At 35.4% G+C, this 24,846-nt stretch overlaps 5 protein-coding genes and 1 pseudogene across 7 annotated transcripts; 4 read left to right on the top strand and 2 right to left on the bottom strand.

Annotated features, from left to right (window-relative positions):
- Positions 1–1,199: 1,199 nt before the first annotated feature.
- LOC125594526 (pentatricopeptide repeat-containing protein At1g25360-like) lies at positions 1,200–3,866 on the bottom strand. Its single transcript, XM_048770690.1, has one exon. It carries the CDS (start codon positions 3,834–3,836, stop codon positions 1,476–1,478), a length of 2,361 nt encoding a protein of 786 aa, XP_048626647.1. The 5' UTR covers positions 3,837–3,866; the 3' UTR covers positions 1,200–1,475.
- Positions 3,867–4,859: 993 nt separating this feature from the next.
- LOC125594529 lies at positions 4,860–6,746 on the top strand (annotated as a pseudogene).
- LOC125594524 (glutamine--tRNA ligase, cytoplasmic) lies at positions 6,505–7,578 on the top strand. The gene is given in 3 exon segments (XM_048770689.1): positions 6,505–6,852; positions 6,947–7,050; positions 7,132–7,578. Coding segments are annotated over 3 exon segments (468 nt in total). The 5' UTR covers positions 6,505–6,789; the 3' UTR covers positions 7,433–7,578.
- A 2,949-nt stretch (positions 7,579–10,527) lies between these two features.
- On the top strand, positions 10,528–12,677 carry LOC125594528 (transcription factor bHLH75-like). The gene is made up of 6 exons (XM_048770695.1): positions 10,528–10,931; positions 11,024–11,193; positions 11,294–11,359; positions 11,821–11,889; positions 12,275–12,355; positions 12,427–12,677. The coding sequence occupies exons 1-6, from the start codon at positions 10,739–10,741 to the stop codon at positions 12,520–12,522; spliced, it is 675 nt and encodes a 224-aa protein (XP_048626652.1). The 5' UTR covers positions 10,528–10,738; the 3' UTR covers positions 12,523–12,677.
- A 2,297-nt stretch (positions 12,678–14,974) lies between these two features.
- On the bottom strand, positions 14,975–17,542 carry LOC106359228 (zinc finger protein CONSTANS-LIKE 16-like). The gene is made up of 2 exons (XM_048770694.1): positions 15,768–17,542; positions 14,975–15,416 (listed from the first exon to the last, which is right to left on the bottom strand). Exons 1-2 carry the CDS (start codon positions 16,686–16,688, stop codon positions 15,159–15,161), a joined length of 1,179 nt encoding a protein of 392 aa, XP_048626651.1. The 5' UTR covers positions 16,689–17,542; the 3' UTR covers positions 14,975–15,158.
- A 2,111-nt stretch (positions 17,543–19,653) lies between these two features.
- Positions 19,654–22,701, top strand: LOC106361868 (aluminum-activated malate transporter 4). 3 transcript variants are annotated; one of them, XM_048770693.1, is made up of 7 exons: positions 19,654–19,769; positions 19,946–20,328; positions 20,864–21,001; positions 21,070–21,339; positions 21,405–21,541; positions 21,632–21,778; positions 21,871–22,701. In XM_048770693.1, the coding sequence occupies exons 1-7, from the start codon at positions 19,654–19,656 to the stop codon at positions 22,543–22,545; spliced, it is 1,866 nt and encodes a 621-aa protein (XP_048626650.1). In that variant the 3' UTR covers positions 22,546–22,701. The 3 variants fall into 3 exon arrangements, with proteins under 3 accessions (XP_048626650.1, XP_048626649.1, XP_013657130.1); XM_048770692.1 differs by having other exon boundaries at positions 19,743–20,328; positions 21,871–22,574; positions 22,612–22,701; XM_013801676.3 differs by having other exon boundaries at positions 19,743–20,328.
- Positions 22,702–24,846: the final 2,145 nt, after the last annotated feature.

Below are 24,846 nucleotides of genomic sequence, written 5' to 3'. Positions count from 1 at the left end.
GTATGTTTTTGATTCCTAGGAAAAGTTGAGAGTTGAAACCAATGTGGGGACTTAACTTTTTTCCCGCGTCGGCTTCGTTCTGCTTTCCCGAGTTTTGAGTGCTTTGACTCCTTCTCTGCCGGTTTGGTTTAACCAGATATTGGGTGGGCTCTCGTTGTGCTTAACTTGACTCTTTGAAGGTGGGCTCTCTCGTTGGTTCACCACCCTTTATCACTATGGTGAAATTTATGGCAAACGCTAATAATAGTTGAGTTATAAGTTTACAATAATCTGAAGCTACGAATGAATAAAATATATAAATAATTGGTTAAGAATTGTGGAATTTAGAGAGAAAATACTCATTCCGTTTTAGTTTAATTGTCGTTCTAGAGGAAAATTTTTATTTCAAAATAAGTATCGTTTTAGAATTTCAGTGCAAAATTTATTAACAATATCTCTTGTTTATTTTTCTATTGGTTGGTTGAAATATGGTTAAATGTATAGGTAATAATATTTTTATTTTAAAATATGCAAAAATTAAATATTTTTTTTAATATGTGTGTATTAATCTAAAATGACAACCAAAATAAAACAGATGGAGTACTTGAATTTGTGGGCATTTATGTGGAATTTTAACTGTTTATATTTTCACTTATATTTGCATTTTTTGTATCCACTGCTCCACTTTAGTTTAAATGTTTATATATTAAAAATTAGCAACATATAGTTGCAATTTTGTTTCTTTTTCTTTTTCTTATGGATATAAAATCTGTACTTTTAAAATATTTTTTAAAAGTATTTTAGTTCAAACTGGAAGTCATTAGAGTTTGATCCATGACATAATTAGGCATTCAAGACAGAACTAACCTAAACTCTTAGCTCATACTAGGTTTGACCGAGTTCTCAGGTTTGACCTCTATTGGGTGAATTGAATGAGATGGATATTAAAGAATTAACATTGAGAGCAAGGTAAACTTGGGTATTGTTAGAGGGACTGGTTTCCTCTGGAAGAAGTTATGCTTAGTATTTATGGCTTCATTAGGAGAAAGAAATGCAAACAAACTGATCAGCCATTTTGTTTCATAACCTCACGTATGAAGACTTACTCGAAGAAAAAGAAGAATCTAGTCGTTGAATCTCAACAAGTTATTTTGGGATAAATTAAGATAGTCTTTCCTGGTCTTTACATGCAAGTGGAAGCTATCCATGAAAAAATAAAATAAATGAAAAATCAGAAGTTTGATATGAACAGAGAAACAACAACGACCCAGTCAAGCTATTGCTCTTATGATGTGTTAATAGACTATCTAGTCCGAATGTCCAAAATACAAAACTGTACCAGGTGGAAACGTGTTCTCTGAACTCAACAAAGATAGAATTTAGAGGCGTAGGGCAACAGATTATTCCCAATTTTCTTCAGATGTAAGAATTTATAACGATGAACAAAAATGTAAGAATGAAGTCTAAATGAATTGGCAACAAAAGCAAAGCCTTCCCTACCAGAAGTTACCACAAGAGCACTCACCGTTCCGGAAATGATGAAACCTCTTTCTGTCTCTCAAGACAATCTCACGCTGCACCACACGCGACAAGTACATAAAGAAATTATGACAATCACCACAAGTCCTCAAGTTCTTGAACACCCTAATGGCTCTTCCCGGAGGAAGTTTCATCAACCCAAACGCAACCGCAATCTTCTCGCTGTGAGTAATCAACATATCTTGCTTGTGACCATCAGACTCCACGTCGTGCAACACAAAGTTCGTGTCCGGCACATACCCGAATCTCCTCATCTCTTTTCCCAACTCTTGAAGATACTTGTAAACAGCTTCTGCCTCTGGATGTGAGGTATCATCCACCAGAAACTTATGCACTTGCGTCTCAACCTCAATCCAGCTACAAGCCAGTTCCTTCTTAACTCCTCGATCCCGCATTAGTTTACGCACCCTTGCCGCTTCCTCCCACTTGCCAGTAGCTGCGTACATGTTCGATAAGAGCATGTAGGTCCCGTCATGTTCCGGTATGAGTTCAAAGAGTTTCTCTGCAGCTATGATCCCTAGCTCCATGTTTCCATAGACTCTACAACCCGAGAGAAGAGCTTCCCATATCTGTGAAGTAGGCTCAAACGGTAACGATTTGATTACACTCTCCGCTTCAGTGAATCTCCCAGACCGACAGAGCAAATCGATCAGCCTTGAGTAATGATCAGCACCTGGAGGTATACAGTAAACAGTCTCCATCGAATCAAAATATTCACGTCCCTTGTCTACTAAACCAGCGTGGCTACACGCTGTCAAAACCGTAAGAAACGTAATCCTATCAGGTTTTATCCCTTCCTTCAACATCTCCTCATACACACCCACCGCTTCAGCGCCGTGCCCGTGCTGTCCCAGCGCAGCAATCAAAGCATTCCAAGAAACCGAGTCCTGGCAAGGCATAGTAATAAACACCCGCCGAGCCTCCTCCACAACCCCGCATTTAGCATACATTGTAATAAGCGCGTTTCCAGCAGAGAGGCTCGAGTCAAACCCAATCTTAACCAGCTGAGCATGGAACTGCTGCCCGTTGCAATAAGCTCCAAGAACAGCACACGACTTGATCGCCCCGGAGAAGGCATAATCGCACGGCTCGAAACCTTCTTTCCTCATACAAGAGAACAGCCTCAAACCTTCTTCTCCAAACCCGTTGTCCGCTAACCCCGAGATCATTATCATCCACGTCAAGATGTTCTTCTCTTCCATCTCCTTGAAAAGCAGCTTCGCCTCGCCTATGTGCCCAGAGCTAACGTAACCCGACAACAACGCGTTCCAAGAAACCAAGTCTTTCGCCGGCATTTTATCGAAAATGGCCCTCGCCTCGACCAACTTATTACATTTATAGTACAACGAAACCAAAGAGTTGTCGAGATGAAACGAAAAGTCCTGCCTTCTCAACGCATAGGCATGAACTTGCTTCCCAAACTGAAGCAACCCGGAAGTAGCACACGCCCTTATAACACTAGGATAAGTAAACGCATCAAGCTCAATTCCGTTTGAAACCATCCTTCTAACCATCTCCAACGCCTCTCGATGCAACCCTCTGTGAACATAACCAGAGATCAACGCGTTATACGCAACCAGCTTCATCCCCTCGTCCATCCCTTCAAGCAACTCTAGCCCTGAATCGAAAAAACCGTTCTTTACATAACCAGTCATCATACTCGTCCACGACCTCTCATCTTTCTCAGTGATCTCATCAAACACTCTCCTCGCCGAGTTTAAAAGATCACACTTTGAATACAAAGAGACCAGAGCGTTCATAACAGAAGTGATACTCCCAGCTCCGGACTTTACAGCCGCAGCGTGAAACTGAACACACTCTTTCTCCTCTTCCACAACATGCGCCAAACCAGCAAGAACACTCGCGAAAGTGAAGTTATCCGGTCTGAACCCTTCGCGCTTCATCTCGCGAAACATGCTCACGGCGGAGCACCCGTCGTGGCTGTGCGTGAAGCCGGTGATCATCGCGTTGTACATTATAGTATCTCGCATAGACAATGGCGTCTCCTCGAAGATATTCTGAGCGAGGGCGATGTCGCCGGAGGCGGAGTAGCCGGAGACCATGGTGGTTCTGGCGATTTTATCCGGTTCGGGGATTTCGTCGAACAGGTGGCGCGCGTAACGGAGCTCAGAAGATTTGGAGTAGACATCGATCAGACGGTTGAGGATGTGGGCGCGTGGCTGGAACCCGAAGGTGATGAAGTTGGCGTGGATGGCACGTGCGAGTTGGAGAGACGTTCGTCGGAGAGGGAAGCAGAGGGTGAGGTTCGCGGCGTAGCGGTTGGCTATGGTTCGGATGAGTTCTTGATTCGGTTGCATTTCAATGTTTGTGGTTCGGTTTACCAATCTATTTTTTTTTATACCAGACATATCCGGTTAACGTAAAACCAAATAATTCCTTAATTTATGTGTATTTTCACAGTTTTAACATGAAATCATTTCAAAATTATTATAAACGAATAAATACTTAATTTTAAGTTTAAATCATATAATTTTCAGTCCTAAATTTTATAAAATTTTCTTATATTTTACTATGGCCCTGTTCGTTTGGAGGTCGCTAGCGTCAGCGACCAACCTGAGCGACTAAACGTTGTTCGTTTACCGGTCGCACGTTCAGCGACTGATCGCAGCGACCAGACGCTAGCGACCCGCGATTAAAAATTTTGATCGCCGAGAAATTCAGCGTTTGCGACCAAAACCTGCGATCAGAAAAAAAAAAAAAAACTCAAAATACAAAAATACCCTCAATCTATCTTCAAAATTACAAAACAATACCATTAAACCTAAATCCTAAAATCTCTCTCGCCTCTCTTCTCTCTCTCTCTCTCTCTCTCTCTCTTCACCATCTCTCACGATCTCTCAGGCCTCGGCTCTCTCTCTCTCCCTTCACCATCTCTCACGCCTCTCTCACACCTCTCTTCACCATCTCTCACGATCTCTCATCTCCATCTCTCACACCTCTCTTCACCATCTCTCACGATCTCTCTCCACCATCTCTCACGCTTCTCTCCACCATCTCTCACGCCTTAGCTCTCTTAAAGGTCAGTTCCCTCTCTCTCTCTCTCTCTCTCTCTCTCTCTCTCTCTCTCTCTCTCTCTCTCTCTCTCTCTCTCTCTCTCTCTCTCTCTCTCTCTCTCTCTCTCTTTCTTGACCGTAGGCATCCAAAATATGGTTTGATCAAATGGATAAAGCTAGTGACGGCAACGATGGCTCTACACAACTTCATACGTGATTCACATCGAGAAGATAATGATTTTGTGCATTGGCAGAGAAGAGAAGAATATCATACTCATGGTGATAATGATGAAGAAGAAAGAGATGAAGAGGAAGATGAAGATGAAGATGAAGAAGAAGAAGAAGATGGTGATGGTCATGGTGGACATATTCCATATGAGCCGACTGGTGATAGAGCCATGGAAGGTTTACGTGATCGTATTGGTAATGAGTTGAGTAGAGGATATCGATTACCTTACTAGTTTATTTGATTTGAGTTTGTACTGATTATTATTATAAGTTACTCGTATGATCACAAGGAATAATATTCAAGTGTAGACTTTTTAATTAGAGTTATAGTTTATTAATGTGACAACTCATAAACAAAAGTGAACTTGTACAAGGAAAAATATAAGAAACTGAAACGATTAAACATATTGCATCCATGGTGTGATTTATTACACTTTACAGTTTTAATGATTTAGCCACGTTTTTGACGAAACCTAAGTACACAAGAGCAAATGTATGTCAAAAGTAAATATTTGATCGCCAGCGATACAGAAACGAACAGCATAGCGACAACCGCTGCGATCAATCGCGCGACATAGAAACGAACAACATAGCGACAACCGCTGCGATCAATCGCGCGACCTTCAAACGAACAACTATCAGCGACATCATGTCGCAGTCGCTGGTCGCTGACTCTGGTCGCTGACGCTGGCGACCACGAAACGAACAGGGCCTATATATATATATATATATATGAATATATCTTTTCAATATGTAAAAGCTTCCTAATTTTTTAAAAAAAATCGATTTAGATTCTACGTATCAGCTTCCGTACATGGTAATCTTTTTACATTTTCTCTTCTTCTCCATCGTTTCATTAATTAATTTATATTCTCAGGTTCATACAGAAGTGTTTTATAGCGATGGCTCTGAGCTCAAATGCAACAATAAGAGGGAAGTGCTTGATAAACATCTCAAGGTGACTGGAGGGAAGGTTTTTCCCACCTGAACCTAATGGTTATCTACATATTGGACATGCAAAGGTAAGAAATTGACATAAACTGTGCTCGTCAGTTACTCTGCATGAAGGTGTACGTTTGCTACGACCTACTTTTTTTGGTCACTTCTAATGTTTGTTGTTTCAGGCTATGTTTGTCGATTTTGGCCTTGCAAAGCGAGGGGGCGGCTGTTATCTTAGGTAAGAATACTTATTTCCTTTTACGTCTCTGTAGCAATCATTTTTCTTCTGTAACAACATAGTTCATTATTCTATTCAACATCTGATTTTTCAGGTATGATGATACAAATCCGGAAGCAGAGAAGAAAGAGTACATTAATCACATTGAAGAAATTGTTAACTGGATGGGTTGGGAACCCTTCAAGGTATTCTTACTTTTAAGTACGACTAACCGTTTATTATTATTATTATATTGTGTGTGTTTATGTTTATAATTCTTTCCATTGTTTTCTTCTAGATCACGTACACCAGTGATTATTTTCAAGAATTGTATGATTTGGCAGTTGAGCTGATTCGGAGAGGTCATGCTTATGTCGATCATCAGGTTGAATAAGTTTAAACCTTCAAATTTATGGATTCCTGTTGCTTTTTCCAGTCAACTGCCATATTTAGTTCTAAGCTGAACTGCAACTTACTCCCACATCGAACTCATTCTCGCTACATTGTTGATTTTCATCTTTCAGAATGCTAAAGATATAGAAGAGTACAGAAAGATGAAAACGAATAGTCCCTGGAGGGACAGGCTTATTGAAGAATCACTTAGACTTTTTGACGAAATGAGACGAGGAATGATTGAGGAAGGGAAGGCAACACTGTGAATGAAGCAGGACATGCAGAATGATAATTGCAATATGTATGACCTTATTGCATATCGTATAAAGGCAAGTGAAACAAACACTATCTCTGGTTGCAGAAGAACGTCGTCTAGAGCATCATATCAGAGAAGAGTTGAACAAAACGGCTCCCCGCCGCGCTTTGGTAGTGCTTAATCCTCTTAAGGTGGTCATCACCAATTTGGAATCAGACAAGGTTATGGAGCTCGATGCCAAAAGGTGGCCTGATGCTCAGAACGATGACCCCTCTGCATTCTACAAGGTGAACTGTGTTTCACATATACTAGTAATCTACACGTAGTTCAACATTTTGTTCTGTTTTTCCTGATCTCTCTTTTTGGGAGTTGTTGTTTTAGGTTCCGTTCTCTAGAGTTGTATATATTGATCAATCTGACTTCAGAATTAAGGATTCAAAAGGTTAATACTATGGGCTCGCCCCTGGTAAATCAGTCTTGCTAAGGTATGAAACGGCCACTAACTCTTTGGCTTTGAATATGTGATTCATCTATTGTGACTAAATGTGCTTCCTTCCGTTTTGCAGATACGGTTTCCCAATTAAGTGCACCAACGTTGTCTTTGCTGATGACAATGAAACCATTCGTGAGATTCATGCAGAGTATGACCCTGAGAAAAAGACAAAGCCAAAGGTTATTTTCTTTAACCATCATTATAATTCTCCAAGTCATATTTCTATCTTTAAACCGCCACTGATACAAGTTTTTAACTACAACTTTTGTGACGCGTTAGGTTATTTTGCGGTGGACAAGGACTCTGAGCCTGGGAAGCTTGTGTTTAACCGGACGGTCACACTCAGAGACAGCTACGGGAAAGGTGGGAAGTAAGATCCTCCAGCCCATATTAACCACTTTGTTGTTTGAAACTTTACAAGGCAGTAAATTAAAACTTTGTTTTTGATACGCACCTAGTGCAACCCAGTTAAGATGTGGTTTTGTTGACCTTGTTTCTAAGTGAATGGAACTAATCCTTGGATAATTCGTTTACCAAATACATAATAGAAAGGTGAATAACAACTTCTGCTTCAAGATAAGTTTAGTTGGGCAGAACAATAAGTGAAAAAGTAGAGAAACACATGAAATAAAGAAAGGAACAACAAGGAATGGAGAACAGTTATGATTTCCAAATTTAGAAAGTTATTAATGGTAATTTGTGCCCATCAGTTTTCTTTTTCCGGAAATCCATTGGTGTTACTGAATTGAAAGATATTATTATTTACTAGAGACGGGACTTTTGAATTAGTAGTAAACTTTAAAGATTGAAATTTTACAAGGCTATTTTTTTTATATGAATACCACCTTAATCGATAGGCTATTCTACTGTTGAATTTTTGGATACTCTAAACTCTGCTTCCTTTAATTGTGTGTAAACCACTTCTCAATAGTCTAAGAACTAAGCAAACAGCCACAGATTGGTTGATTATAAAAACGATGTGGGAAAGAAAATACATCTGAATACCAAAATAGACAAAGTAACAAAATGCTGGGTGGGTACATGTACGCTTGCATGCAAAAACCAATAACATTTCCTAGGCTACATTGTTAAATTGGAGGAGTTGGAGTGAATGTAGCCCTACAAAAAAGATGGACGGAGCTTAGCAGCTTCAATAGTAGGAATATTTATGTAACATGGCTCTTCTCAGCTTCTACTTCAGCAAACTTTTTGTTTGTTCATATGAGGCTGTTTTGTGTTTGAGGCTTGAGTTCCTCCAGAGAATTAGAAGCCTTTGAATTTCTAATATTTCTGACATGTTTTCTAACTGTTAAGAATATAAAAATGAGTACAAGACAAAACTCATTTGAGACCTAGCTATGAAGTGCTTATTTAACACGGTTGGATTTGAGAATTTGTTTAAACAGTAAGATCTAATTTAAATTTAGAAGAGGTTACTAAAGAGTATCGTTTTGAAATAACAACAATGAAAATCACCAAACACTATTTTCCATCACCCAATAAAACTTTGTCCTGAAAGTAAGAAAATCAACCACGCAGGCGTGGTCGATTGGTACCACGAGTTCCATCACCCAGTATAACTTATCTTCAGATTACACATATGTGTAGCTATGAGACATGAGTATTTGACTACTACTTAAGAAATTGGATTTGTATGTCACTGGTGAACCGACCCCTTAAACATTAGTTTGAGCTTCGGTTTAAGACACTCCAAATCCACCAAAAAAAGGAAAAAAAAAGTAAGTAAATCACTATCATGATCCATCGTCATAAGTCTTTTTTTAGCATGCTTTTAAAAAAAATTACCAATGTAAATAATTTTTGAAAGTCAATAGCCATTTAATAAATCTACATGAAAAATTATCTCCTCGTGGTAATACTAGTTAGGCAAAATAAATTATTAGATGGTTCAAAAAACTTATGACCACTGCTAAATTTTGGGGGTAGATATAATCATATAATAACTAATTCATGTTTATTCATAATAAAATATTTTCCTTAACAAATCATTTACTTTTTGTTGCCACGTTGAAAAGGCTATTACCGTAATGTATAGTGTGGACAAAACTAATCATAATTAACGTGAACAATATATATATATATATATATATATATATATATATATATATTTTTTTTTTTTTTTGATAAAATGAAAGCAGAGATATTCCCAACTGGGAGTAGTATTAGTTGGATAGTTGTCTCATTATTGATGTAAGAAAATGGAAAGTGGTGAAGCCAATCTTTAACGATTGAGATGGGCTTGGATTTTTTTGCCTCTTCCCAATCATATTGATGTCACGCCATCAAAGTTTAATTTTCTAATTTCTATTATTAAAGCATTGATTGACAATTTAACTATGAGGTTCACATTACGTATTCCCTCTGTTTCAAAAAAAATTATATTTTTTTTAAGTTGTAAATTGTAAACTTTTAAAAAATTAATTATTATTATTATATTGTAATTCATTAAAAATTATGAGAAAAAATAGTCACAAAATATTCTATTTATAATCAAAATTTAAAATATTTATTTATTGTGTGGAATTTCCGAAACAAGAAAAATTTTAAAATGATAAAAATATTTGCAGAATCGCATAATTAGCCTTCCAAATACCGAAACCTAGATTCAATTATATGATATCAAATGATTCTCTTTGTGGGAGTTTGGACTCGATTTCCAATAAAAAATTATTTTAGTTTTTCTTTTCGTGTTACTTTTGTTTTGCAACCGGCTGAATCTATCTCTGTCGTAACTAAACCACATTATTCGGTTGTGGATTGAGACTTTGGAAGCCACACACAATGCAAAAACATCAAAAGATCTTTCGTTGTAAGTGTTTGATTTCTAGTTTAATTATTCAATTTTTGTCTCATATAGTTACAAGTTATACACTTTAAGTATTACAAATACAAGGAAAACAAAATATTAGTGTATTAAAAAAAAACATAAGCTCTTCGAACCATGCATATATGCTATTCAAGGAAGATAGAATTGGGTTTTTGGGTTAACAGATGTGCTACTTGTAACGTATTTCAGAACTAAACGAAATCAAATACTGTAAATATTTAGTTGATATAATTTGTATAAATGTTTACCATGTAACCAGTTTAACTTAAGTAGACGTTATTTTGGCAACTTAAATAGTCTTAAGTGTTACAAAAAGATATAGTTTAATGTATTTCCACTAACTGAACGAGTTAGCCGTTTAATACTGAGTCGTCCTATTTACGTTTTGTCTGATAGCCTAATGATGCAAAAACTTGTTGTGATCACTCGACGATCATTAATGCCGTTTCTTCTGTTTCAATTTGGCACCATACTTGTTACATTAAAAGGGATACTCAAAAGGTCCCGACAGGTTAGATATATCTAACATTGAACATGGGTCCCACAAAATCTACTACACAATGATAAATGGAAACCTAGGTACGAGTTCTTTTTGATCCTCACACGTTTCTTTCTCATTCTCACTAAGTCACACAATACAAGGAGCAAATACCAAATCACTCAGAAAAAAATAAAAGTAAATACATAAAATATTGATCCCATCTTAATAATCTCTATCTATATAAACAACCACAACTCAATTGCAGAATTTACAACTGTCTTAGAGAAAGGAAAAAGAAAAACAAAGCTCCGCAAAAATAAATCATATATATTTTAGCTTGCAGTGTCTCTAATGGCACAGTATGAGCCATATAATTATAACATTGGTCTTAACCCTTCGTTACCACATATTAACCAAAATCAAGAGCTGATAAATCTGGACTTACCAGTTTCTACTACTCCGTCCAGTTTTATGCTTTTCTCCAATGGAGATTTAGTTGATGCCCGTCACAACAATTCTCACTTCTCCCCAAATTTATTGCACGGTGAAGATTTTTTCTTCCTCTTTTTGTTTTCTTGTGGAAGTTCTGCTATTTTATATATATATTCTTAAACTTAGTGAAGCTACAAATGGCAGGTGATTTGGGAAGACAAGACAAAAAAGAAGAGAGTGGGTCGAAGAGAAAAAGAAAGAGGTCGGAAGAGGAAGAATCCATTAATGAAGATAATATTGAGAAGGCAAGAGATGTTGTTCATGTTCGAGCTAAGAGGGGTCAAGCTACTGATAGCCACAGTTTGGCTGAAAGGGTATAACTCAACCAATATTTACTTACGCAAACAAACTATAAATTGGAAAAACTATATGAAAAAATTGGCATGTTTTGGATTCTTTTTGGAATGTATTAAGGTACGAAGAGAGAAGATAAATGAAAGGCTGAAGTGCTTACAAGACCTTGTTCCCGGCTGCTACAAGGTAAATAAAAATCCCACACAAACCCTTAACCTTTGTTTAACAAAAAAAAACAAAAATATTTGCTGAGAATCTACAAAATACCAATTTATGCTGTTATGTTTTAAATTTACCACATACTTAAATGGAAATGTGTTATAATTTCTTAAAGTTATAATCCTTCTAGGGATTAAAACATGTTTATGCACATGTCGTTGAACTTGTGAATTAAGAGACACAAATAGGATCCAGATAACTTAATATAAATATATAAAAATTATTTTCGCGGTCCACATTTTTAATACGGAACACTAAATTCAAATAACAGAGGGTGTAGTACCGTCACGACTCACGAATGTAAATGAACAGATTGTTTTAATAAAAAAAAATACAAAATATAACAAAGAATCTGTCTCCGAATAATATCTGATAAAACTTAATCCAAATGGGTTTATTTTCTTTAATGAAATTCAATTTTGATGCAGACAATGGGTATGGCAGTGATGCTTGAAGTCATCATAGATTATGTTCGATCGCTGCAGAATCAAATCGAGGTTAGCCCAGTATTTAACTAATACATTTCACTGTTTAGAAAATCCAATTATCTTTTATGATAATAAATGATACTCCCTCCGTTTTTTAATATAAGTCGTTTTAAAGCTATGCACATAGATTAAGAAAATCATTAATTTCTTATATTTTTGAAACAAAAACATCATTAATTATTTACCTAACCACAATTCAACCAATAGAAAAATAGAAGATATATTATCATTGGTCAGACAACATTAATTATTAATAAATGTTACATAGAAAACCGAAAACGACATATAATTTAGAACAAAAAAATTTCTCTAAAGCGACTTATATTGAAAAACGGAGGGAGTAATACTATTCAATAGTTAAATGGTTTAATTCTGTATGGTCTTGTGGCTGCAGTTTTTGTCCATGAAACTCTCAGCGGCAAGTGCGTATTATGACCTTAATTCTTTGGATATTGAGCCAACGGATACATTTCAGGTAATTATCACATAAGAAATGATTGTATATGTAGTTTCATGGATTTATATTAATCGTAGTTGTTGCATCAGGGAGGGAATATGTATAGTGCTGAAGAGATGGAAAGGATCTTAAGAGAAGGTGTAGGAACACAGCCTCCGAATTTCAGTTCAACATTGCCCTTTTGATCATAAGAAAATAATCATAAAAGTTATTCTATAATTAAACTCTATAAATAAGGACTTATCATATCAGTATACGTTTATAATAAATGTATAACCTTATGAATCTTATGCATATATGTAACTTGAAAATAATATAGAGTAAAAGTTATGTTACTATATCCTATTTGTTAGAGGAAGGCTGAGTTGTTAAGGTTTTATTGGAAGGCCCCCCGTATTATCCACGTGACTTCAAGGCTCGCTAGTTTCAGTCTCAGTTTCAGGCATAAAAGCATCATGTGCGCTCTCTAGTTTCCATGGCATCTTTACCATTATCACCAATCAAACGTCGAAGTTAGAGGACTTCTCTGCATTTAGTGTTGCCTTCGTGCGATGATTGCCTCTATCTATGGTACTTAATTCTAGTTTGGTTGTTATACCAACCGTTCTTTTGGTCGTTTTAGCTCTGTTTTCATATATAAAGCTTTAGTTGATCCAAAAAAGGGAGGAAAAACAAGAAACTCTATTTTGAATAACATATGATTTTGATATTACATGGGAAGACATAAAAAGAAGTCTTATTGTTCAGCACATACTTACATATTCATAGTTTTGGCTTGCAACAATTTCGTTCCCATATGCGCTTTGTCGATAGGCTTTTCTCGGGGCTAATACTAAGACACGCCATTGCAATCTTGAGCACAGCTATGACCTCTTCTTCAGTCTCTTTGTCATAAGGCACTACAGTCTACACACGGACACAAAATGTCTGACATCTATTTTTCCAATCAATACACATCGTTATCCACTTTACTCTATCCATTTCAAATTTACCCACAAAAATAATCGGTAATCGATCTTCCCTTTATGATCTATAGCAAGATCATCTCATATGACTGTATATCCCATTTCTGTTATGGATTCACTGTGGCTTTCATGGCTTCAGGAGCCTATAGTAAAATGAGCTCAAAATTTGTAGATGTACCAATCATGACGATGAGGCGCTCTTGTTGGATGGTCGTCGATTGTGGTTTATTCTATTGTTGGCTATGCTAGAGAGGTGCATGAGTCCCAAATCGAAAATATGAGGCTCCATGTCTTGTCCATGTATACTGCTGAGTAATTCAGAGATCTATGAACATACTTTTTGGGCTAAGCTCATCAAGATACACCAACCCTCCCTCATTATCCTTTACCGAACTTACCAAGACAGCTGCTTGCATGCCACCATACCGGGTATTTTCTAATAATTGACAAAATGAAAAATTGAATTTCAACACAGAGAAAAGATAAATTCTTTACCGGGAAGTGCGTTGGCAAAGACGTCGGTTAGCATTTTAGGCAGTAATTGTGATTATTTTCTTGGGAGGTACTTTGTTTCTGTCACAACCATTTTTATTTGCCATTTTGTCACAACCATGTAAATACGATATCAGTCACTTTCAAGTTTTAATTGTTTCTTTTAAAATGTCCACATTGCGATTCATTGGATACTTCAACCTTTGATTAACTTCATGTTTTCTATCGGTACAAAACAGATTCATGATCACACGCATATCTTAAATGATTTTGTTTGAGAAAATTCACAAACAAACTGAAAAGACAAAAAAAACTAGAGTCTGAAGATTTGATATATTTTTAAATAAACTTCTGTTGTCTAATGATTATTATACTACTTCCTTAAAACAAGCATTTTTTTCTTAGGAAGACACTCAAATGAAGAAGCCTTTCTAAGTTTTTAATTTGATATTTTTGAAGAAAAAAGTACGATTTTTTTTTGGAAAATGTTCTTTATTCTTCAATAATACTTTTCATAACTGTGACAGGAAATGCGGCAAATCGAAGGTTGAATGTGATACAACTCTCAGCTACACAACAACATCCGACGATGTGACTTTTTTATCTGTTAGTTGTGTTCTGTCTTTTTATGAATTGGACCTTTTTATCACTTTTAACAAGAAAAGGAATTTCTTTAATGTATATTACTCACACTTCATAAAACTGTTTCACATTGTAGCTTTAGACAATCATATTAGAGCACTTCCCAACAAAACTTGTTTGAAATTATCCATCTTACCAAAGATTTAAGCCAACAAAGGCTCATTGATAATGATATATGAGGATACTTTTTTATAAGCGCCAATATATAGTTGTTTTGGTCCAATATACGCTCGAGTGGTAGTTAGTTGCCAATTTCATCTTAGTTTGCAATTATAAAGGAATTGGACAGTACAGAAAATGCTACATAAACCAAAAGGTGTGTTTGGTTTGGCTTGATTGCACTGAAACTGGCAACGGGTTTAGTGTTTTTTTTTCTTGGGTTTAGTTTTCATTTCCTTTGTTCCATATAAATGGAAAGGTGGTGACATGCATGTTTTGAGAAAATGGTTTAGTTATTGGTTTAAGAAGTTTTTTGTTCGTTCAGTTTTTGTTTGAGAGGTAAACATGTCTGCTATATAGTAATTTTAACAATCAAAAAGCTTTTTCACATTTTACCAGATAATATATAAATCAGCTATATCCCATACAAGAAACTCACATTACTGGTTTTCTTGTAATAAAGCACAACTAAGTGCAAAAAGGGTTCTGTTGCAGAAGAATGAAGTTCACTAAAATTTTAAAAAAATTTCCGGAAAAGGTAAATTGAGATATTACAAGAATATTCAGTTATTCACACCTAATGGTGAATTTCCAGCAGAAGCAGCAAGCGGAGTTCTCTTAACGAATCTTCCTTTCATGCGAGGTTTATTCTCTGCATTCAATTTACGTACCTCGTACCTTATCGTCTTCGTAAACGATCTCGTTTTCTTCTTTTCTCTGTACCTCGAAACACTAGCTTCTCTTCCTCCATCCCCAACCACACTTGAGGGTAAACATCCACCAACGCGACGCTTCTTACGACTTTTTCTTCCATTGTCCCTCTAAACACACACAGTTTCAACGTTAGATAGTTTGGATACCACGTCTAACTTGGACGTAAGGTAATACAAAAACAACAACAACTAATCGAGCTAAAAAAAAACTAATCGAGCTGTTAAAGAAAGACTCATTTTCGATAAAAAATGAGTTTCTACCAACATTGAGTTAGTCTAGTGGCTATAACTCTTGAATAACTTAGTAGAAATCTAAGGAGTCATAGGTTATAGGAGGGGTCTGCTCTTCTAACAAGGATTAACTTAAAATGGTTTGGGTCTCGACCTATGGGACGTACATGACTCAAAACCTCCTAGTCATTCACAAAAAAAAAAAAAAAATCTTGTTCTATAGTTTACCTTGGAAACAACCGGTGAACCGCTGATGTTTATGTCTAACTCTGGTGGCCCTCCTGATGTCCACGGTAGACCTTGACCTCCCCAAGCTGATATCACCTGGTCGTAGTCTAAACTCAACATTAGAACATTCTTTTTCTTCTCCTCCTTCGCCTGAACACATTCACCACTACTTTCAACATTCTTTATTGCATCTTCTTCGTATGCGTTTTGTGGATAGTTCAGATCAAACGGCAACGTTCCATCCCGGTTGCCCTGATCATCATCGCCTATTTCTATGTCCATGTTCATGGCTTTTGTTTCTTTGTCCTTTATCTCGTCTTTTTTAAACATTTCTGTATTAGATAATCCTAGTTCCTCCATTGTATAAGACTCTTTGTCTAACCCGTGACCGAGTAGTGTCTCAACGTCAGCAGCGAAGTCCTCAACCTCCATGTTGGTTGGGAAAATCCCATTTAGACAACTCTCATCCTTGTCTTCGTCCTCATGACCATCGATCATTACACCACTTCTCATCGTAGGAAACTTGATCTTCGGCTCAACCACCATTGGACCAAGAACCGGCACTTGACAGATCAGCGGCCCTTCAACCTCAGAGCTGTCTGTCTGACCCTCCGCACTAATCTCCGGCACCATATCTTGAAAAGTCGACGAATTGTTCCTCTTGCCAGATCCACGTGGAGTCCTAGGTTTACGAGTGAACCCGCGATACCACGTTGGAGCTTCTTGCTGAGAAGAGGTACTATCTTTCAAACGAACTCTCTCGTGCCGGCGAGCGAGAAGATTCGCTGAGTGGACCGAAGTGTCGCATGATTGGCAAAGAAAAGCCTCGTCCGCGGCGCAGAACCAATGCGCCTGCTTCTTCAAGCAGTTGTCACAGGTCCTCGCCGTCTTAGCTCTAACACAATTCGCTAAACTTTTCATATTAATAACCAAATGAAAAAAAAAAAAAATCAACAAGGAGAGAGAGCACGAGGGCCTTGACTTTAGAGGTACTAGAATATTGGTTGTTTGAGATTGAGATGTCTATGTCCCGCATGAAAGTGTGTTCTCTTGTGTCAGAGGATCTCTTTATGCGCTTTTTAGGTGGTTATGTCTTCAATTGGGACCCACCTTGAAGTCTTATCTCGATTTTGATTGGTCGACTTTTGAAGCTAATCTTGTAAAAGTGTTTTAATTGGTTAGCTTCTTTATCCCCAATGGATTTCATTTCTTGTGTGGTCCCATCTCCACGGTTTCCTTCCTTCCTCGTTAATTTCTTTCTCCTATATTCACTTTTGTTTATCGAAGACCTTTTTGTGGTTTTTGTTATTATTATTTTTCTCTCTGTCTTTTTTTTTTAATTATTTCTTTCCTTTTTGGGTAGCAATGGTTTTGATCCAGTTGTCTATATTCTTAAACAAACAAAAAAGGTAAATGAACAAATTTATTTTAGGGGACACTTTTAAAAGAATAATATGCAGAATAGAGACAAACACTTACAAATTAGAAGTTTATTTTATTACGAAGAGAAAAAAAAAACTTGGATATCTTAGAAGAAAGAGAAATAAGAAAATCCAAAAACCATGTTTGGTTAATACAAACTATTTAAAAAAATTAGTCACTAGCTTTGACTTTGAGCATTATTAGACGAACTTATTTTGTAGAAAAACTACTGCAGTTGATGTTTTTAGATTTATAGAATATTCATGATCAGAAAATTCAATAATACCATGAAATAATGATAATTTTTTGTTTTGTCAGTTTACTAATCACTGGCTTCCGTTAGTTTTAATTTATATAATTTCAATATTTGTTAACCATGAGTATTTCACCATGATTTGTTTTACAAAGACATGATTTGTTTTACAAAGACATGATAGTTTTTTATTACATTTAGTGATAGTATAGTTTGTGTGAAGCAGTTCACTACCTAGGGAGATAATTAGCGCCGCCGGAGATTGACATTCACATCGAACTATCATATGTGAAACCGATTATTGAGGATGGTCCAAATCAAAATCCTAACTCACCTTAAAATGCGGAAGTTTCCTTGATCTAGTGGGTTAGACCAAAAATTCATTAATGATTTTACACCAAAAAGTTTGAATTTCGACTCCTAAAAATATGAATTATGCAAAATATTAAAGAAAATATTTATAAGAAATCTTTAGCATGGCGAAAGAAAAACCGTCAGAAAAAGATTTCATAAGACAGTTCAAAGTGATGCAGTTAGACGTAAATTCTCTCATAAGAAAAATATAATTTCGGCTATAGTATCATCTATGTAATTTTTTTTTATATTTTAGCATAATTAACGAATGTTTAAAAAACTTACCTTAAAATTACACGTACGGTTTGGTTTGGACGCAACCTACCATTTTTTTTGTTACAAATGTAAATTTCATTACTAGGTATATTGTAGCCTAAGAGCAAAGTGAAGAATCTGCTGAATTTTTAATTTTTACTTTTTTCATCCAACAATTTTGATAACTAAATGAGTGATTTAGGGCTGATAGTTCATTGATTAATTAAAACTTTCTTCTGGTGAAGTTATGTCTTTGTAACTGGTTTCGAATCTCCACTACAAAGAAATGATTTAGGTCGTTAAAGTTATTATCAAAATGTTAATTTCCAGAAAAAGAAATACACTATGGTCAAAGGTCTGAAACATATTTAAAATTTTATTACATACAATGCATTTTAAAATTTTATTTAGTTATATAATAAAAATGCTATTTGCTTAGTTATAAAATATTACATAGTTTATGAATTAAACATATTTTAATGATGAATGATAATTTGTTTAAATGAAAGCATTTCAAAATAACTGGTTAATCTACCAATTTAATATAATTTTGTCCTATTTAATTCATAAATCACCTTTATTTTAATATAATATAGATTAGAATATAGATTATAATGATTAAAGTTATAAAAATAGCATATAATTTTTATTTTCTTTTTTTGCTTTGTGATAAAAATTTAATTAAAATAAATTAGAGTAATTATTATATTAATAATTTTGAAATTAATAAATGAAATTTTATAAATAAATATTTAAAAAGTTTGGTAGGGTTTTGTTAGATTTTTTCTCAACAGATTTTGTTATTAATAAAAAGAAAATTAAAATTTAGAGTTATTAATTAAATGGACTTGTTATAAATTGTCAACAATAGATAAAAATAAGACTCTAAATTAATATACAGAACATCTCCAAAAAAACACTCTATTTGAAGTTTCTAAAACTCTATATTTGAAGTTTAAAGGTATTGTTCTCCAAAACCAAATCTTCAAAATTAACTTCAAAACTATTTGTATTTTATACTATGATCATTATATTTGTCATAATTAATTTAAATTCATAAAACTTTTACTAGCATGTAGTGTATTCTAAAGTAAAAATGACTCTTTTTATTTTTAATTTATAGATTACAAGCTAAAAATTATTGGATACGGGTGATATTAATACTTGTAGATACATTATATATAAAAATAAAATAAAAGAGAAAAAAATATTGCTAAAAGAATTAAATTATATCGATAATATTAATTGTGATGTGTAATTGTAGGGATTAAAATGCAAACAAAAAAATGAAACTTCAAATTTGAGGTTTTGAATAGTAAAACTTCAAATATAGAGTTTCACTTTTCAATACTTCAAATTTGAATTTTGAAGTTTTTTTTGAAGAGAATTTTTTTTTATATTTGAAGTTATAAAATGTCTTTTTTAGAAATGTTGTTACATATGGAGAGTTGGATCAACCAGCAGCCAACAATATTTTCTTTTAACAATAAACAACTAATAATTAAATTATACACAATACATTTCGGAATTTGGACCACACTTTTTTTTTGCTAAACTATTTTTTTAAATGATGATAATATTTTTTTAAGGAAAACATGACGCATGCAATGCAATATTCAAACTGAAAGTAATGCACGTAATAGTAGTTTATATTTTTATATTTGTGAAATGAGAAAAGAAAAACTGGACTTGCATCACAGGAGCCATAGCACCCACCAGTCAAATAAAATATTCTATATCAGATCAGAATCAACGTGAACGATCAATCATTCGTGTGTGCGTGTATTTGCTTATATACAAAAAGAACTCAGATCGTTTAATAATATTTTTTATGAGGACAGTAAAATCACTCTGCATCTCTGTGATCTGCGAAGAAGAAGAAGAAGAAGAAGAGAGATCAATTCAAAATGGCTAGCAACTCGGAGCTGTTCGGAGACCAAAACAGAGAACCCTTTCTCCCTCGTAAACCCTGCTCAGATTTCGGCGGCGGCTTCAACGACTCCAGCCTCTTCCTCGATGATCGCCGATCAAAGTTCCGATGTTTCCGCTTCTTCTCCGACGGGATCATCGCCTCGTGGATGGCGCTTTACGACGTCGCGGCTAAATTGTACGAGATGGGTCGGTCCGATCGCCGGAAAGTTTACTTCGCCGTCAAGATGGGGATGGCTCTCGCGCTCTGTTCATTCGTTATTTATCTTAAAGAGCCGCTCGCTGACGCTAGCAAGTACGCCGTGTGGGCTATACTTACCGTCGTCGTCGTCTTCGAGTATAGCATAGGTACTGATTGATTGGCTTTGATGTTCGATTGAATCTTCGTAAAGTTTTGATTTTTATTATGTTTAGAGCATTCAAATCTCATTTTGGTCTGTTCTGGTTAATGGGTTTGGGGTGATTAGTGTTCTATTCACATAAAGTCTGCTGCTTTGCTTGATCTCTCTCTCTCAGGGATCTCTGATCTTGTCTTCTGTCTTATGCTCTGTTTTGAATTTTTATTCTGTTTAGAGCATTCAAAATCTCACTTTGATCTGTTCTGGTTAATGGGTTTTGAGTGATTTAGAGTTCTATTCACATAAACTCTGCTGCTTTGCTTGATCTTTCTCTCTCTCAGAGATCTCTGGTCTTGTCTTCTGTTTAACTCTGTTTTGAATTTTTATTTTGTTTAGAGCATTCAAAATCTCATTTTGATCTGTTCTGGTTAATGGGTTTGGGGTGATTAGAACTCTAATCACATAAAGTCTGCTGCTTTGCTTGATCTCTGATCTGATCTTGTCTTCTGGCTTATATACTCTGTTTTTACTCTGTTTTTTTGAAGGAGCAACGTTGGTGAAAGGGTTCAATAGAGCTATAGGTACATTCTCTGCTGGAGGACTTGCTCTTGGCATAGCTAGACTCTCTGTCTTAGCAGGAGACTTCGAGGAAGAAGTCATTATCATCAGTATCTTCCTTGCAGGTTGCAACATTGACCAAATCTATCAATCCATGTTATGATTTGACCTTTTTAATATTTTTTTCCATCAGGTTTCTGTGCGAGTTATCTAAAACTTTACCCGGCCATGAAGTCGTACGAATACGCATTCAGAGTGTTTCTGTTGACGTTCTGCATCGTTCTTGTGTCTGGAAACAACACCAGAGAGTTTTTCAGCACTGCTTATTACAGGTTCTTGCTGATTCTGGTTGGTGCAAGTATCTGCTTGGGTGTGAACATATTTATACTCCCGATTTGGGCTGGAGAAGACCTCCATAAGCTAGTGGTTAAGAATTTCAAGAGTGTGGCTAATTCTCTCGAAGGTAGGTAGATACATTTAATGGCTGTGTCTCTTGTTTTTTTGGCTGATTTTGTTTGTAACTTTCAGGATGTGTTAATGGGTACTTGCAATGTGTTGAATACGAGAGGATTCCCTCGAAGATTCTCACGTACCAAGCTTCGGATGATCCTTTATACAGTGGATACAGGTCCGTAGTTCAATCTACAAGCCAAGAAGATTCTCTGGTGTGTGTTTTCAGTAGAGTGACTTTGTTAGATAACTTAAAAAGAACTTAGATTATTAAAAGAAAGGTACTTTTTATTTTATTTTTGCAGCTTGATTTTGCAGTATGGGAGCCTCCACATGGACCTTACAGAACTTTCCATCATCCATGGGCAAACTATGTCAAACTTAGTGGTGCCGTTAGGCATTGCGCTTTCATGGTCATGGCTATGCATGGATGCATTCTTTCAGAAATTCAGGTAAACTTTATTCAATTCTATCATGTGACTATGATGACTATGCTCAAGACCCACTTTTCTATTTTGATATTAATGGGTGTGTGGTTTTGCAGGCAGCACCAGAGAAAAGACAAGCTTTTCGTCAGGAGCTTCAAAGAGTTGGAAACGAAGGAGCCAAAGTCTTGAGGTTGTTTGGAGAAAAAGTGGAGAAAATGGAGAAGCTAAGCGCAGGAAACATTCTGAAAGAAGTTCAACGAGCAGCAGAGGAACTGCAGATGAAGATAGACAGCAACTCCTTCCTTCTTGTCAACTCGGAAAGCTGGGCTGCTATGAAGGAGAAAGCTGATGCTGAACAAGCGGAACAAAACTATCACGAAGCCAAAGACGACGAGACCAAAGTGATCCAATCTCTCAGCCAGATTTGGGACACTAACCACAACCATCATCATCATCAGAGTCCACATACTGGTAATGATTCTCATCTTTGGATGTCAACGGAGAGTATGATGTTTAGGAACAGAGAACACTGGCCGAGCGTCTCATTCATAGGCGGGTCTATGATCAATGAGATAGAATCCAAAGTGTATGAGAGCGCGAGTTCCTTGTCGCTAGCCACATTTGCGTCTCTTCTTATCGAGTTTGTTGCAAGGCTCCAGAATGTTGTTAATGCATTTGAGGAGCTTAGCACTAAAGCCGATTTCAAAGAGCCAGTTAGTGAGACAGAGAAGAACATAGTTAAAGCTGGATTTTGGACAAGACTAAGGAGCTGCTTCAGCTCCGGGGATTAGCTGAAGCACTTTGTAGTTTAACCGATGAGGTGCATAGTTTTTTTTTTTTTTTTTGCTAAGAATGAGGTGCATAGTTTTGATTTGTATAGACGATTAATGTATTTCTTTTGTTGTTCTCTTGAAATAAGTTGCTAATTCCATTTTCTGAAAGTTATAAAAGTCAACTTGAAGTACAAATTTCAAGTTGTGTGATGCTTGTCTGTTGAAATACAGATTTCACTTTCAATTTGGTTATTTAGTGTAAGCTGTGTGCAATCATATGTTAGATTTTTTTTTGTTTCTTGTCGCAAAAGAATTGATTAAAGCTATTGAGTCCCTTAGAAACAAATGAGTTACATATGGACAATGTATACAAAGATGATGATCATCAACTGCATTTCCAACATGATCCAAAGCTTTTTGTCAACCACCAACCATTGGATTGGCTTAAAGACAATTTGATGCCAAATTTTTCAGTTTAACCGGGAGTTTCTACTGGGCTAACAATTCAGTACTTCTTAGCAGCAATAAAGTTTTTTTTGTTGGTTATTGAAATATCTTTGAAAGATTTAAGCTCAATTATTTATTGTTTTTGAGGTGTTAATTATAATGAAACAAAGTTGAAACCAAAGAAGATGGAAATTTAAAATATTTATGAACTTTCCTCATGGTTTTGATGTGTTTATCACAATTTAAACATATGCATGGATAAATACAATTAAAAAAAATTAATAGCTAATTTGAATGGTCATACTCCACATACAAAACAAATCTAGATTTTACGGTTTCGAATATACCTGGTTATTTTGCAGCGGAAATATGAATAAACCAAATCGAGATTTCTAGCACTCCAAATGTCGTGCTCTGCCGGTATCCACACGCACACAAACTGGATCAGATCGGGATGCTAGTACCGTTGAGATCAAATCTCAAAACTTCACAACTAACAGTTCGGGACTCCGGCAACCCTTAACCAACTCATGTGATTATATCACATTATATAATGAAGACTAAGACCTAATTACGTGGACTATGGAATTATTAGCAAAGCCCATTAGCCATAATACATAGTAGACTATTATTACTTTCACGTAATTGTCCATATATATATTTATATCACATATAATATAATGTATGCTTTTTACAAACCAATATATATATTATTAATCCAATTTGCTTAGGTGTGTGACCTATAGGATCATATAATATTAGTAATGAATTCTCAATTCATTGATTACCGGTTTTTATCAAAAACATTATAACCACTTAGTATTATATAATTGTCAAACCTAGATACTACGACTTCTACTAGAGTAAGTACAATTAATTTTAGGATATTCCCAAGAGCTACTTCATGCTAATACTCTTTTAATGCTCTATAAAACTCTTTTTCTATGAGTATTTCAAGTTACCAGTGTTATGGCATATAACATTGATGATGACATAGCCCACGTAGCTATGACAAGAGAGAAAATACTTCATCTTACTAGTCACTTCATCTGAGTTTTCCGTTTTGATTATATTGATTTCCAAATCTCAAACCAGTAGTTTTTCGAGTTGAAATTGAAGAAGAAAATTAAAAATTAACGTATTTATAATAAAAAAACCATTTTTGCTTTGTTGATTACCTCATAAGAAGGTATATAAGACAAAATACACTAAGAAAATGCACTATCAATGCTCCAGTTGGATCATTTCATTTAGTGTAAGCTATGTTCAATCATATGTTACATAATTGTCTTAAAATAATTGATTTAAAGCTCTTGGAATCCCTTAGAAATATGTGTTACTTATGGGCAATGTAACAATGATAGGATCATCAACATATTCTCAAAGCACAAACCCTCTCGAAGTTTCAATTTACTTACATATTTTTCAGATCAGTTATAATGGAAGGTTATTTTCAACAACTTGTAGATCCGTTATAAGGAAAAATAAAGTACATAGCAATGGTGAATCTGGAATTTTATACAACATTCGATTAATCAATTTTTCAGATATCTGAGTGATGCACATAGGCATAGAAGAAAATCAAGTTGCATACATTGTAGTCTGCATTAGGACAATATCAATATAATCAGTTTTTCTTACCAATTATTTTCCTTTATATCCATTATTTACTCTTAACAGTCTCTTCCAGCTTTTTGGATTTAATAAATCAGATGTTAAGACAGAAAATTTGTGGAAGCTTTGTTAATATGGCTCATTAATGATTTTCACATTAATATCTGAATTTTGAATTTCCGGAAAATATATTTACAGATTAATGTAGAAAGAAAAGCTTACATTTAAAAAAAAAATAGTGTCAGTGAAAATCTCGTA

The sequence above is a fragment of the Brassica napus genome (genome assembly GCF_020379485.1).
Source record: "Brassica napus cultivar Da-Ae chromosome A8 unlocalized genomic scaffold, Da-Ae chrA08_Random_9, whole genome shotgun sequence".
Taxonomy (NCBI): domain Eukaryota; kingdom Viridiplantae; phylum Streptophyta; class Magnoliopsida; order Brassicales; family Brassicaceae; genus Brassica; species Brassica napus.
Note: the sequence above shows the minus strand (reverse complement) of the source record. Positions and strands in the feature narration are given on the sequence as shown.

Excerpts from the sequence above, each read along its gene's own strand:
- LOC125594526 (XM_048770690.1), bottom strand. The coding sequence starts at position 3,836 with ATGCAACCGAATCAAGAACTCATCCGAACCATAGCCAACCGCTACGCC.
- LOC106359228 (XM_048770694.1), bottom strand. The coding sequence starts at position 16,688 with ATGAAAAGTTTAGCGAATTGTGTTAGAGCTAAGACGGCGAGGACCTGT. Across the intron at positions 15,417-15,767 it reads GTTCACCGGTTGTTTCCAAG|AGGGACAATGGAAGAAAAAG; the intron begins GTAAACTATAGA and ends GTGTGTGTTTAG.
- LOC106361868 (XM_048770693.1), top strand. The coding sequence starts at position 19,654 with ATGCAATGCAATATTCAAACTGAAAGTAATGCACGTAATAGTAGTTTA. Across the intron at positions 21,542-21,631 it reads CAAGCCAAGAAGATTCTCTG|CTTGATTTTGCAGTATGGGA; the intron begins GTGTGTGTTTTC and ends TTATTTTTGCAG. Across the intron at positions 21,779-21,870 it reads GCATTCTTTCAGAAATTCAG|GCAGCACCAGAGAAAAGACA; the intron begins GTAAACTTTATT and ends GTGGTTTTGCAG.
- LOC125594528 (XM_048770695.1), top strand. The coding sequence starts at position 10,739 with ATGGCACAGTATGAGCCATATAATTATAACATTGGTCTTAACCCTTCG. Across the intron at positions 10,932-11,023 it reads CTCCCCAAATTTATTGCACG|GTGATTTGGGAAGACAAGAC; the intron begins GTGAAGATTTTT and ends TACAAATGGCAG. Across the intron at positions 12,356-12,426 it reads AGCCAACGGATACATTTCAG|GGAGGGAATATGTATAGTGC; the intron begins GTAATTATCACA and ends TTGTTGCATCAG.